At 46.9% G+C, this 15,338-nt stretch overlaps 2 protein-coding genes across 9 annotated transcripts in view; one reads left to right on the plus strand and one right to left on the minus strand.

Annotated features, from left to right (window-relative positions):
• Positions 1–4,193, minus strand: part of DRC3 (dynein regulatory complex subunit 3) — a 43,630-nt gene extending 39,437 nt beyond the window's left edge. Inside the window, exon 1 of the mRNA XM_030827284.1 lies at positions 4,135–4,193. The gene's annotated coding sequence lies outside the window, so the exon portion shown is untranslated. The remainder of the gene's footprint in view (positions 1–4,134) is intronic.
• A 456-nt stretch (positions 4,194–4,649) lies between these two features.
• The window catches only part of TOM1L2 (target of myb1 like 2 membrane trafficking protein), a 135,053-nt gene continuing 124,364 nt past the window's right edge, over positions 4,650–15,338 (plus strand). For 3 of the 8 annotated variants that reach the window (XM_003279863.4, XM_030827641.1, XM_004090380.3), the window contains exon 1: positions 4,713–4,845. In XM_003279863.4, coding sequence (XP_003279911.2) covers positions 4,794–4,845 — 52 coding nt within the window. In that variant the 5' untranslated portion in view covers positions 4,713–4,793. Of the gene's footprint in view, positions 4,846–15,338 lie in introns of all 8 variants that reach the window. The other 5 variants (XM_030827643.1, XM_030827642.1, XM_030827640.1 and 2 more) reach the window with 4 other exon arrangements.

The following is a 15,338-nucleotide window of genomic DNA, read 5'->3' on the forward strand; positions in this document are numbered from 1 at the left end:
CCTCATCCCCTCCAGGCAGTCATGTGTGTGTGCCCCCCACCACACCACAAGCTTCTCCTGGTGCAGAGGGAGCCCCTGACCCAAGCTGCCCATTCACGTCCTTCCCGTGGGAGATGTGAACTTGAGGCTATGGAATAAGAGTGCCCATCGGAGCTGGCTGCTTGAGCTGGGGAGGAATAGGGAGTGTGGGCTGGCTGGGCACATGGTTAAGCAGAGAGCAAGAGGGGGAGGAGGCAGATGCACAGAGAAAAGCAGAGATGGGAACCTGGGAATCAGAAGACAAAAGACAAAGGACAGACAGACTGACAAGAAGGCTGCCTCCTTCTTGCTGGCTTTCCAGTCCCTAATGTCCCTAGGTCCAGGCCTCATGAGAGTTTCCTGTTTCTCACATGAAATCCTCTTTTACTTAAGCTAGCTCCAGTAGGTTATTTTTCAAATTAATTAATTAATTTTTTTGAGACAGAGTCTCGCTCTGTCGCCCAGGCTGGGGTGCAATGGCACGGTCTCAGCTCACTGCAACGCCCGGATTCAAGCGATTCTCCTGCCTCAGCCTCCCGAGTAGCTAGGATTTCAGGTGTCCACCACTACGCCTGGCTAATTTTTTGTATTTTTAGTAGAAATGGGGTTTCACCATGTTGGCCAGGCTGGTCTCAAACTCCTGACCTCAGGTGACCCACCTGCCTCTGCTTCCCAAAGTGCTGGGATTACAGGCATGAGCCACCATGCCCAGCCTCCAGTAGATTCTGTTGCTAATGGTCCAGAGGGATTTGACTGAGACACCACAGCACAGGGGGGATCTGTAGATTTGATCAGTCACACTGTGAGGCTGACTCCAGGCTGCTGTTCGTGGCTGGACCACATTCTCATCCTTATCAACCCTCTTGATGAGGACATCCAGGAGGGATATTGTCCCCCGCTTTCCACCCCTGATTCTTGCCTCCCTGCTGGCCCTACTTCCTATCTTTGTCTACATGCCTTCCCAGCATCTGGGCCTCCCTGAACCTCCTGTCCTTCTGCCCTGCTGGTCCCTAATGCTAGGCAGACCCTGTGCTCTGTTTTTCATTCCACTGGGCACTGCTGGAGAAACTTCTGGTGCAGGGCTAATGGTGTCCGCTGAAAAGCCAGGTTGGGCCATACAATCCTGTTACCTGGTCTTAGAGACTTCCCTCTAAGACTGCCCTCCTCTTGCCTCCCTGACCATCCACTTGGATGCAGCTTCTGCAAATATGCATCCTCTGCCCTGAACCGTCCCTCATCAAATGTCCCAATGAGCTCTTGTGCACACTTCTCTCTTGCTTCCAGGGGAGGCATAGCCTCCACACCCTTCAACCCCTACCCCTTCTCCACCTGTGCCTTCTGTCCTCCCAAGACCTTGGTCCTTTTCCTCCCACTATCTCCAATCTGTTCACACTGGCTCCACCTCGTTGGGGTGACTGATTCTACCCCCAAAGACAGTTCCAGCCCTCAGCCTCTCTCTAGCTCCCCACTCTTACGCAATGGTTTCCCCTAAGGTTTCCCATAACTTGTCATCAACTTGTCTTTGGGGGAATTTCAATGTGTTATATTTGGCTGATGTTTTCTGCAAAGTGTTTGGCCTTTTTTTGGGGGGGGTGGGGGGTCAGGCGCGGTGGCTTACACCTGTAATCCCAGCACTTAGGGAGGCCGAGGTGGGCGGATCACAAGGTCAGGAGATCAAGACCATCCTGGCCAACATGGTGAAACCCTGACTCTATTAAAAATACAAAAATTAGCTGTGTGTGGTGGCGCATGTCTGTAATCCCAGCTACTCGACAGGCTGAGGCAGGAGAATTGCTTGAACCGGGGAGTCGGAGTTTGCAGTGAGCCGAGAGCACGCACCACTGCACTCTAGCCTGGTGACGGAGCCAGACTCCATCAAAAAAAAAAAAAGGTGCTATACTTTGGGAAATGACTCTTAATTTTGATTTCAAAACTTTAGCTGACTTATCCCTCCTACTTCATCAGGGCCTGGTACCTGTGACAGATCAAGTTTGCTTTCAGTCAAGCCCAGCAATTGCTATGCTAGGAAATGGGGGATTGTTATTACACATGCTATTTGTTAAGCACATCAGGGCAGGATTTGGATCCTGACTGTGCATCTTTTGGCAACTCACTTCACCTATCTAAGCCTTGGCTTTCCCATCTGTAAAAGGTGGATAATTTCTCCCTCCTGCATTTGTGTGAGATCACGTATTGAGTCCACACATGGGTAGTGAGTAACTGCTATATGCTGTGAATAAAACAGATGGACTTTACTCCAGCTTCAGGCATGAATCAAACAATAATACAAATATTTAACTACAAACCATGACAATTTGTAGGTGTAGAGAACTATGAAATTGTACATTGGGGCACCTGGCCTGGCCGAGGAAGACAGGGCTGATTTGAAGGACAAGTAGGAAAGAAGGAGGAGATAACTTTATGGCAAGGCCCTTTAGGTGGGAGAGAACAGACTTGTTGCATTTTAGCTGAAGTGATGCAAGTTTGGAGAGGTCTGTGGGAGTTTTGTTATTATCCTAGAATCCCTGGAAAGCACCTAGGGCTTAATAAGGGCAGCAACATTAGCTGGGCATGGTGGTGAACGCCTGTAGTCCCAGCTACCCAGGAAGCTGAGGCAGGAGAATCGCTTGAAACCGGGAGGCGGAGGTTGCAGTGAGCTGAGATCGTGCCATTGCACTCCAGCCTGGGCAACAAGAGCGAAACTCCATCTCAAAAAATAAAAAAAAAATAAGGGCAGCAATGTGATCAGATCTTAGTTTTTAAGAAGCTCACTCTAGCAGCAGTACTGAGAATTGCAGAAGTACTGAGGTGAGAGATGACCAGGGTGTTAGCAAGATGTGGATGGGAGAAATTTCTAGAAACTTAATTTACATGTGGGGCTAATACTCACCAATATCCAGATAAGAAAACAGAAACTAGTTAAAAAGGTTAATTAACATGCCCAACTTCATACGCTTAGCACATGGCAGAGTCCATTTCCCTAATCATGACTCAACTGTACCCAGGGTACTGGGGACTATCATTGCCATAGCTCACAATGTTTCTCACAGTTGTCCTGGGTTTAGGGCCAAGGCCCAAACAATCCTCCTCTATGGGGATCTTATAGTTTACCACCCAACCTGGGTCCCCTTTGACTTGCCTGATGATAGTGTTATTGAAGACCAGAGAGGTTGGAGCTGGGGAAAGCAGCAGAGTTTTACACAACTGTCAACGGAGTGTCCTCCTCACAGATAACAGATCCAGAATTTTCCTGGGAAATGATAACCTGGGGTCAACAGGATCTGAAAACTATAGTCCCTATTGGCCATGAATTAATAAGAAGAAAATTGGTTGGGCGAGATGGCTTACACCTGTAATCCCAGCCCTTTGGGAGGCCGAGGTGGGAGGATTGCTTGAGTTCAGGAGTTCAAGACCAGCCCAGGCAACATAGCAAGACCCCGTCTCCATTTTTAAAAATAAATAAATAATGAACAAAATTTTTTTTTAAAAAGAATAAAATCAATCACTTACTGAATGCTTACTGTGTGCTCAGTGCACATGCATTATTTAAGTACATGTAAGCTCCGGAGGCCATAAAAAGTGAGTCCTAATGCCCTTATTTCCCAGCTAGGGAACCTGAGGCTCCAGGGAGGGAAAGGAACTTGTCCAAAGTCGTACAATGAGTTACTGACAGAGACGGATATGGAACCTGAGTAGCCGTATTCACATCCAAAGCAGTATATACAGTACCAAGATGAAATCATTTGATAGTTATGAGGTCAGATATGATGGTTAAATTCTGAGAAAAGTTATCAGTGGACCGGGTACCTCTCCTTCTATGAAAGGAGGCTGGAAGACGGAACCCCTTAAAAATCCATTCTGGCCCTTCTCCCTCGGGAAATTCTCCCTTACTATTTTTTTTTTTAATTCAAAAGCTTGACAAGCCCAGGACTAAAATGTCTTGGCTGTCTCAGCACGACTGTAAAGTGGCTGGGAGAGGACCTACGTGCTCATTTTATAAATGAGAAGGGCGGCGTTCGGGCCGGCGTTCTCCGAGAAAAAGGTTACAGGAAACAGTTAAGTCGGGCACTATCTGTCCCTGCTAGTCCTCCGGGAGCCTCAGCTCCCAGGTCTCACCTTCTCAAGCGCTGGGAACTCGGCTGGTTCCACGCAGCAGACGCGTCTCCCGGTTGCTGGGGAACCAAGCGCCGCGATTTGGTTGCTAAGGGGAAGTCAGGAGGGAGACATCCTGGGTGAAAGTTGACAAGTCACGTGACCACATCTCCGGGCGGTGAAACACTCCTTACACCAACCAGCCGTAGAGAAAATAAATGTTTCTCCAATCAGTACTTTCTATGGGCGGGGATATTCCTAGATTCGCCTCTGTTCCGTCCTTCTATTTGCGTGATTGACTCGTCTTTTGTCCAATAATACTAAGAATCCTTTAGATTGACCAATATACAGAGGAATCAAAATGCGCAGCTTCCTCTTTGGGGGCGGGCCAGGGGAGGTGCCGCCACGGCTGACAGGGACTCCGGTGACCTAGCTTGCTCCTCCGCCCAATCGGACGCTGCGGGGTGGGTGGGGGCTTTACTGACGGAGGTGTAACTGCCAATCGGAGGCGGGCTTTGTAGGTGTCCCCCAGTAGAGACGCGGCAAGGGGGCGGGGCCAAGGGCCTGGCGCTCCAGAGGGTGGGGAGGGGGCAAGTGTCAGTCAGGACGGGAGTCCGACGGGTTACAGCGGAGACCTAGGTGGCAGACAGGGGGCCCGGGCCGCTGCGTGTTGTCCACCCAAGATGGAGTTCCTCCTGGGGAACCCGTTCAGCACACCGGTGGGGCAGTGCCTCGGTAAGGCCGCGTGTGGGGCAGGAGGCTGGGCGACGGCGGCCGCCGATCCGGCTGGTGAGGACCGCGGGCCTCCGCCGGGCGCCGGTGCCACTTCACGAGCGGGCTGGGCCTCCGCCAGGCGCGGATGCCACCCCACGAGCGGGCTGGGCATCCTGGTCGTCGGGCCTTCGCCGGGCGCCTGTGCCACCTCACGGGCGGGCTGGGCATCCTGGTCGTCGGGCCTTCACTGGGCGCCGGTGCCACCTCACGGGCGGGCTGGGCATCCTGGTCGTCGGGCGTTCGCCGGGCGCCAGTGCCACCTCACGGGCGAGCTGGGCCTTCGTCGGGTGCCGGTGCTATCCCACGGGCAGGCAGGGCATCTGTGTCCTCGGGCCTCCTCCCGGGCACTGGTGCCACCTCACGGGCGCCAGTGCCACTCTGCCAGGAGGCACCCCTGAGGCCCAACTTGGACTCGGAGATGCCCCAGGCTTCCCTGCCCGTCAAGGCTCAGCCCTTCCTTTTGCTGCTAGAGGTGGTGCCAATTGCTGGTCTGCTTCCCCAATGCGCTTTGGGAGATGCCACTGCATGTATCTTTATCCAGCCCAGCAGGCTCACTGCCACTGCCCCAAGGACCCAGTTCTCCCAAACCCTTTGTGGGATGTCACCTTCTTCTCCATCTTTGTCCCTCCTCTTCGGTACCAGCAACCCTCAGACTGGGCACCCTCCCAGAAATGCCCCCTGCTCCGGGACTTGCTAATTTGAGCTGCAACTCAGCTGGGCTGTAGGAGGGACTGGGATAGGAGGAGGGGCTCTTGGAGGGTAATTATCTTGGCAGGGGGGTGGCATGCCTGCACTGCCTCCCAGGAAAGAAGGGAGGCTGTGTTATTTAATGATAAGAGCCCTGGACTGGGAATCATGGAAGCCTGGACTCTAGCAGTGGTTTTGTCAGTGACTCCATATGACCTTGTGCCCTTTCTGGTTTGAAGTTCCCCTGTCTGTCAAAGTGTTTGGAGATGAGATGTGATAGATCCCTTAAAGTTCTCAAGTTTTGATATTCTTTGTAGTACTCTGCACATTGACTGTTGCTTCCTCCCCCACTTCATATTAAATTTACTAAAGCTGAAATCTTTTGTTGACAATGTAGAGAGAATAGTACTCAGCATTATCTGTTAATCCTATAGGGGGGGTTGTGGACACCTGGGGACACCAGAGATGGCCAGAATCATGGATAAGGAAAGCCCAAAGTGTAGGTAAAGGAATACTGAAATGGCCACCATATGGGACTTCCTTACTAAGAAAGCAACTTGCCTTTTTACCCAAGGCAGTGGCTTATGCCACTTGATCAGTCAAGAATGCTGATTAGTTTGTTTGAAAACTGGGTTCCTCCTGGTTGGTTGAAGGACTGGTAAAACGTCTTTTATGAGCCAGGATCTTTGGTGTTCTTATGGGCCTGATTTCAGCAGTAGTGATTTGTTTGTTTTCTGCTTTATTATGAAATTCTAGCTTACTTTCCAGCCTTTAGCGGAGCCTATAAACTTATTGAGGTCTCTCCTGTTGGCTAATTAGCATTTAGGAGCCTTTCTTTACTTTCTGGCATAGTATCTTTTGTAATGCATGATGGACCCCAAAAGAGAGTTTTCCCACCTTTTTTGACATCTTGTCCCTTGCTGCCCACTGGAGAGTCTCTGGATTCTCACTTCCTTACTTCTTCCCGTGTCCTTTCCCACTCTCTTCAGGTGCTCTTGCGTGGCAGCCACACTCCAAAAACTAATTTCCAGCCAGTTAATGGAGGGAGCCAGAAAAAACTTGGGGGAATTGTTTTCCTTTCTGTCCCCTTTATAATAGGAAGCTCTACACCTTTGAAATGACAAGGTAGTAAATGAGGGGTAGAAGTTAAAGGGGATTTAAAATACAAATGTGGTTGGGTGTGGTGGCTCACGCCTGTAATCTCAGCACTTTGGGAGGTCGAGGCGGGCGGATCACAAGGTCAGGAGATCGAGACCATCCTGGCTAACACGGTGAAACCCCGTCTCCACTAAAAATACAAAACAAAACAAAAAAAAATTAGCCAGGCGTGGTGGCATGCGCCTGTAGTCCCAGCTACTCGGGAGGCTGAGGCAGGAGAATCGCTTGAACCTGGGAGGCAGAGGTTGCAGTGAGCTGAGATTGTGCCACTGCACTCCAGCCTGGGCAACAGAGTGAGACTCTGTCTCAAAAAACAAACAAACAACAACAACAACAAAAGCCAAATATAAGGGATATAGGGATATATAGCAAGTGGAAAGAGCTTGATACCTCTGTCAGGAAGACCTAAGTTGAATTTTGACCTGGCCCCCATTTCTTGGCTGTGTGACCCCAGAAAATTGTGTTGCTTTCTGAGGTTTACTTTGTCAGTCTTCTGAGAGAGAGAGAGACAGAGAGAGAGAGACAGACAGAGAGACAGAAAGATTCATATTCACAGAGTAATGTAGTTTAAATGAGATAATGTATGAAAACACTTAGCGTCGTATCTGGAACATAGTAGAAGCTCAGTAAATTGAAACTGCCACTGTTAGTAACAGAATACTTAAGTTAGGGTTGGATTTTCTATCTGGAGAGGGTAAGTGAAACAACTGGCCCGTCTGTGACCTGTGAAGGAAAATACCCTACCAGGCCCCAGGATTCACCATTGCTCATAAGATGCTTGACTAAAGATGATGATGGCTCCCCACTGCCAGGTAGCCAATAGGTCATTTCAGTTCAGTTCAGGTAAATGATTAATGGGCAGAATTAGGTTCTAATGTATATTCTGTACTGTTGTGACAAAGTGTCAAAGTGACTTTGGTGATATTTAGTGTTGTTAGTATTCTTTTAAAAGAATGTGCGGGGGTGGGGGATTGGTGGGAGGGAGGGGGAATACAGAAATAAAATAACAACTACAAAGCTAATGATTAAAAACAGCAGCTGTAGGCTGGTTGTGGTGGCTCATGCCTGTAATCCCAGCACTTTGGGAGGCCAACGTGGTGGATCACTTGAGGTCAGTAGTTCAAGACCAGCCGGGCCAATATGGTGAAACCCTGCCTCTACTAGTAATACAAAAATGAGCCGGGTATGGTGGTGGGCGCCTGTAATCCCAGCTATTCAGGAGGCTGAGACGGGAGAATCGCTTGAACCTGGGAGGCAGAGGTTGCAGTGTGCCAAGATTGTGCCACTGCACTCCAGCCTGGGCGACAGAGTAAGACTCTGTCTCCAAAAAAAAAAGGAGAGCTGGTCCCTCTCTGATCCCTGTCCTCAATGGATTTACGGTTTCAGGAGAGAAGACAGAGATGCATGAAACAATGAGTGGTGTAGATTGTAAGTGCCAAAGGAGTCAGAAAGAATTCAGAAGAGGCTGGGGTGACAGGGACTGGCTTCTTTGAGTCTGAGGGCTGTTCATAAAGGATGGGTAGGAACTCTGCATGCAGAAAACAAGATCATTGGGCCTAGGGACAGCTGAATGAGGCAGGGAGTGGGGCACGGGCACATCTGTGAGCACCAGTCTGAATGGAGCAGAGGTGGTTGTGGGGAGTGGTGGCAGGTAGGGTTTGGGCACAGGATTGAAGCCCTGCTCTGGATGAATGGCATCAAAGACTACATTCTTTTTTTTTTTTTTTTTGAGACGGAGTCTCACTGCATCACCCAGGCTGGAATGCAGTGGCGCGATCTCGGCTCACTGCAACCTCTGCCCCCCAAGTTCAAGCGATTCTCCTGTCTCAGCCTCCCAAGTAGCTGGGATTACCGGTGCCTGGCACAGTGCCGGGCTAATTTTTGTATTTTTAGTAGAGACGAGGTTTCACTACCTTGGCCAGGCTGGTCTTGAACTCCTGACCTCGTGATCCACCTGCCTTGGCCTCCCAAATTGCTAGGATTATAGGAGTGAGCCATTGCGCCCGGCCCAAAGACTACGTTCTTTAACTGACTTCAACTTTTAGTCCCTTTGGACCTAATTTTCCCTGCTTATAAAATAATACTTCTCAACAGCTGCATGGGGCTTACACCTGAATAATTTTGTCTGTTCACTTCAGTAGGCAGTTATGAGTGCCTGTTGGGGGCCAGGCCTGTGCCAGGCTCTGGGGATACAAATATTAACAAGCTGCTCTCAGGGAGCCTTCAGTGGAGGTAACATGCTCACAAAAGTTGTCCTGGGTCTGAGCGATTGGTGGAATAATTCTTACTCTGTCTCATGCGTGGGCCTCATGTGAACATTCTAACCTGGTACAATTTAGTAGAACACTTAGCATGTTCATCTCAAGCTAGCAACTAAGACCACAATCTGACATAGTTAACTGTGCATTTCTTGCATCCATCCTGCCCTTTATTCTGGAGGGCAGTTCCTGAGTAGAAAACATGGTTTAGAGAGAGAGTAAGCTGGACAGGTGCGGTGGCTTACACCTGTAATCCAGCACTTTTGGAGGCCGAGGCGGGTGGATCACCTGAGGTTAGGAGTTCAAGACCAGCCTGGTTAACGTGGCAAAACCCCATCTCTACTAAAAATACAAAAATTAGCTGGGCATGGTGGCACACGCGTATAATCCCAGCTACTCGGGAGGCTGAGGCGGAAGAATCCCTTGAACCTGGGAGGCAGAGGTTGCAGTGAGCCGAGATCGTGCCATCTGCACTCCAGCCTGGACGACAGAGCGAGACTCCTTCTCCAAAAAAGAAAAAAAAAAGAGACAGAAAGCCTAGCCATGGTGTGCGAGGCTAAAAAGTGTGGTGCAAGAAAGAGTACTTACTTGTATTTCTTAATTTTCTGTGCTGCAACAAGCTTCAAAATGTTAACTGTCTTAATCTCAGCCTTCCACAACTGCTTGGAGTTGGATGACAGCTTGGAGTTGGATGTCATACATGGGGAGTTCCCCAAGTCAGGTCCATTGTGTCTGCAGCAGTTTGCAGTTTTCCTTGTGTGGGCTAGAAAAAGTTTTCAGAAAATCCTTTTCCAAGAATAAAGTTTAGATTCAAAGATCAGTGAGTAGTTAGTTAATTCTGACCAGAATATTGGGGGTGGTGGGCATGTATTCTCTTCATTGTTCTGCTTTAATAAACAGGCAAGAAGCAGATATTCTGTTGCAGAGTTTGTTTGTAGACTGACTGGTGTTGGACATAAACTACTTCATAATATCCTGTGAATGGTAGACGTTTAACCTGGCTATTTGTACCAAGAATGGTTAGTTGTCCCTCAGATTGCTATGTGTATTAGGGTTCTCTAGAGGGACACAACTAATAGAATAGATGTTTATATTAAGGGGAGTTTATTAAGGAGTACTGACTCACACAATCACAAGATGAGGTCCCACAGTAGGCCATCTGCAAGCTGAGAAGCAAGGAAGCCAGTCTGAGTCCCAAAGCTGAAGAACTTGGAGTCTGATGTTCAAGGGCAGGAATTTGCAAAGCCCTTTTGCTTCAGTCATTTTATTTAGTGCTCACAACCTTGTAAGATATACAGGAAGAGAACTGGAAGGAACTTATAATTATTAAGTACCAACTATATGCAAACTCTGTACATAGAATCTCATTTAACCCTCACAATATTTAACTATTTGGGTGTTATCATCCCTGTATCACATAAGGAAATCAAGGCTCTGAGAAGTTAAGAGACTTGTGCAAGGTCAATGCCAGAGTGAAGCCTAGAATCTACTCCTGATCCAGTGCTCATTCTGTGCTGCCATTTATGTTACTTTTTGCCCTCAGAGCTCATGATTCAGCCTCAAGGGAATCACCTGGAGGGCTTGTTAAAAGTGCATCCTACCCTCAGAGTTTCTGTTTCAGTAGGTTTGGGGAGGGAACTAGCATTCTACATTTCTATCAAGTTCTCTAGTGATGCTGATGCTACTGGTTCACTTCGAGAACTGTAGTTCTTGATTTAAAGTTCTGTTTCTTTAATCTTTTCTTGATCTTTCTTCAAACATTAAATGTAGGTTTTCTTGTGGACAGGCTAAAAGAGTGACTATTTAGAATTCGTTCATTTATTCATTCAGTGGCCCTGTACTATCTGTATATAGCAAGCTAAGAATTTCCCAGTGTGTAGGTATCTAAATTAGATAAGATAGAAAGTAGTTGCAAGATTGGATAGATAAATGCAGTAAGGAAATGTAGGAGGGGAGGGGTGACCTCAGGTGGTAATAATAATAGCTAAAGACTTTTGGATTTTGTGTTTGTTTTTTTGTTTGTTTGTTTTCCAGATGGAGTCTTGCTCTGTTGCCCAGGGTGGAGTGCAGTGGCGCAATCTCGGCTCACTGCAACTTCCACCTCCTGGGTTTAAGGGATTCTCCTGCCTCAGCCTCCCAAGTAGCTGGGATTACAGGTGCCCACCATTACGCCTGGCTACTTTTTGTATTCTTAGTAGAGACAGGGTTTCACCATGTTGACCAGGTTGGTCTCAAACTCCTGACCTCAGATGATCCACCCACCTTGGCCACCCAAAGTGCTGGGATTACAGGTGTGAGCCACCATGCCTGGCCCCGTTTTTGGGGTTTTAAAAAAAGTTTAATGTTGTATTCCTATGTGCCAGAGACTGAAGTGGGCACTTTATACATCTTGCAGTCATTCGATCCTCACAAGAATGCTGTGAGGAAGGTACTGTGATTATCTCCATTTTCAGATAGGGACATTAAGACAATGAGAAAGTATGGAACCTACCTAAGGTCACACAGCTAGCAGTGAGGGAGCTATAGTCTGAATGCAGCATTCTGGCTCCAGAGCTGGTATCCTGTCACGCTGTGCTGCCCTCAGCAAGAGTAAAGTGAGGAGGAACACTGTAGGAGGGAAGGAAGAACTCAGGAAAACTCTGAGGAGGTGGTGTCTGCTGAGCAGGGCTTTGATGAATGGGGAGGATTTGGTTTGTGTAGAAATGGAAAAGGATGTTTGGTTTCTTGGCAGAGACAACTTGAGCAAATGCTGGATGTTAAGGGGTAGGCGGGGGTGATGGGATTTATTCTATTTGCCTAGCAAAGGGGAGTGATAGGAGGTGAGATTGGGAAGGGAGGATAAGGCCTGATTGTGTGGAGGGCTTGCTTCATATGTTGGCTAAGTAGTTTGAACTATTTTTTAGAGGTACTGGGGAGACATGAAATACTTCTAGGGAGGGGAATAGCATGGAAGCATGAATATCATTACAGAGGTAGGGAGATTTCTCCTTAGCAGTCACCAGAAGATCATTCTGTCTACCATGAAAGCCCGCTTCTGTGCAGAATCGGGGAGGGAAGGTGGGGGAAGGAGGGGGGAAGTCAGCTGTGGTCAGTGCTGCTTCCTCTGAGGTCAAGGGTAGGGACACTGCCTATGAAGCCCCCTCAGAAACAGAAAGGTGCCAAGGCAGGTTGATGGAGCACTGGGAAGAAGTCTAGTCTAGAGCATTTGTCCTTAATTGCTTGGACAGGTCTTAAAACCCCTGACATTGAAAGTCACGTGGGGTGTCAGCCTGCTCCTCCTCCTGCTCTGTTTATCATATACAAGGACATGAGCTGACATATTCCCAGGGCTTTTCTAGAGGAATGCCACTGCTTAGGAGTGGGCTATTGGAATATTTAAAATTCTCATATAATTGTGCTTTTTTTTTTTTTTTTTTTTTTTGAGACAGGGTCTTGCTTTGTTGCCCAGGCTGGAATGCAGTGGCACGATCGTAGTTAAAGCCTCAACCTACTGGGCTCAAGTGATCCTCCCGCTTCAGCCTCCCAAAGTGCTGGGATTATAGGTTTCAGCCACTGTGCCCAGCCTTTAACTGTGCTTTTTACAAAACGATGTATAACTGATAGAAAATATGAAAGATATAGAAAAAATGCAAAGGAGAAAAAAATCTCCACAATGTGCATCCTCACAAATTTGTTAAGATGCTTATTTCACATAATGGAATACTTTTGTATTTCACTCTTCATCTCATGCCTTGAAGAGGCAACATTGTAGAACCACTTTTAGCATATTTCTGTATAATCTACATTTATTTATTTATTTACTTGGGATATTAGGAAAGGAAAACAGTGTAAATACATTGCCCAGAGGAGCATCAGTTAAGGGTTGTTGCTCTTGACCTAGCAGATAAATCACCCAGAAATGTTGCGCTAACCTAGTAGTCTGAAAAGATATAAATAACATTCAGGCTTTTTCTGCTGACCCAGCTTGTTGTGGTTAAAAGAGGTGACTTTTAAAACCAGTCTCAGACTTGGTTACATATGTTACTACTCCCTCCAATCTTCTTGATTTAGGAGATTCTCTGCTTTTCTCCATCCAGTCAGCGAGCCTGATGCCCATCAGCCCTCACCTCTTCCTACAGGCAGCCTTCCTAGACCACCCTGTTTATGGTGATGAATCTCTTTGAGCTCACACTGCTTGCTATCCATATCATTCATTTGGCTCTTCTCTTATCTATAAAATAGAAAATATTACTTGTCCTCCAGGTTTTTGTGACGATTAAATGAGATAATGTGCTTAAAATCCCTAGCACAGTGTCCTGCACTCAACTAATATATTTAGACTTCTTGATTCCTTCCCTCCACTGTTACTGTTGTTATTTATCTTGTGTTATTTATCATGTGTTTATTGCCATACCTTCTGAATAAGGCTGGAGGCTCCTCTACTTTCTGTTTCCTTGTGACCTTCACAGCACATGGTAGAGTATATTCTGCATAGTTATTCACTCCATAGTTATTCACTCTTTTTGTCACTGGTATTTAGCATCTTTCAAAGCTAACATTACTAGCCATCATTTCCTGGCCCCTCACCATGTGCCGGGCACCTTGCTGAGTGCTGTGCATAGTTATCTCATTTAAAAAATTTTTTCTCTGGAAACACTGTTATCTTCATCTTACAGGTGAAGAAATAGAGACTTAAAGGGGTTCAGAAACTTGCCCAAGGTTTCCTGGCTCAAGTAGGTGGAGCAGTCCTCTCCAGCCAGGGGCTCTAGCTCCAGCGTTTTTGTTTGTTCATGTTGCCTTTTAGACATCAAGCATGGTCTGTTTCCATTTGGACAAGAAGGAGCCTAAACTGATTTCAAATAGGAATTCCAAAAGATAGCATAGTTCCACCAATAGGAATGTGGACTCCCATTGCTCTCTCTTTGTTCTCTTCCAGCACTTAGCACTCTTTGTTCTAGATTGGAGTCAGTCCCATCTTTGCTTCTTGATGTGACTGCTTTTGTATGAATCCAATAACTGTGCTAAAACTCAGTTTCCCAATCTGTAAACTGTGGTGGTGAAGGGAGTACAAGAATACTTGCACCGTCACACCTTACAGGGGTCAAGTGAGTATGTAAAAGCAAAATGTGTTGTTATGTTTTATATCATTTAGACTAAATGTTCCATGAGGGCACCTGTTTCTATTTATTCTTTAAAAAAAAGGAAAACTGTGATAAAATATATATAACAAAATTTACATTTTTTTTTTTTTTTTTTGAGATGGAGTCTCACTCTGTCACCCAGGCTGGAGTGCACTGGCACGACCTGGGCTCGTTGCAACCTCCGCCTCCCAGGTTCGAGCAATTCTCCTGCCTCAGCCTCCCGAGTAGCTGGGACTACAGGCACGCGCCACCACGCCCAGCTAATTTTTTTGCAATTTTAGTAGAGATGGGGTTTCACCATGTTGGCCAGGTTGGTCTTGATCTCTTGACCCTGTGATTCCACCCACCTCAGCCTCCCAAAGTGCTGGGATTACAGGCGTGAGCCACCACACCAGGCCCAAAATTTACAGTTTTAATCGGTTTTAAGTGTGCAGTTCAATGGCATTAAATATATTCACATTGGGCCAGTCGCAGTGGCTCACACCTTTAATCCTAGCACTTTGGGAGGCCGAGGCGGGTGGATTGCCTGAGCTCAGGAGTTCGAGACCAGCCTGTGCAACACGGTGAAACCCTGTCTCTACTAAAATACAAAAAAATTAGCCGGGTGTGGCAGTGTGCGCCTGTAGTCCCAGCTACTCGGGAGGCTGAAGCAGGAGAATTGCTAGAGGAGGAGGTTGCAGTGAGCTAAGATCATGTCACTGCACTCCAGCCTGGGTGACAGAGCGAGATTCCGTCCCTAAAAAAAAATATATATACACACACATATATATATACACATACATACATATACATATATATACACATATGTATACATACATATATATACATATATATACTATATATATACACACACATATATATCTATTTCATTGTTATGCAACAATCACCACTAGCCATCTCTACAACTCTTCTAGTCTTGCAAAAGTGAAACAATATCTCCCTGTTCCCTCCTCCCTGCAGCCCCTGGCAACTACCATTTTACTCTGTCACTATGAATCTGACTACTCTAGGAACCTCATATAAGTGGAATCATATATTTATTATGAAACCTCATATAAATTGAATCATATAGTATTTATCCTTTCGTGACTGACTTCACTTGCATAATGTCTTCAAGTTTCATCTCTGTTGGAGCATGTCAAAGTTTCCTTCCTTGTTAAGGCTGTATAATATTCTGTTGTATGTTTATACCACATTTTGTTTATTCATTCTTCCATTGATGGTCACCTGA

Source organism: Nomascus leucogenys, chromosome 14 (assembly GCF_006542625.1).
Source record: "Nomascus leucogenys isolate Asia chromosome 14, Asia_NLE_v1, whole genome shotgun sequence".
Taxonomy (NCBI): Eukaryota; Metazoa; Chordata; class Mammalia; order Primates; family Hylobatidae; genus Nomascus; species Nomascus leucogenys.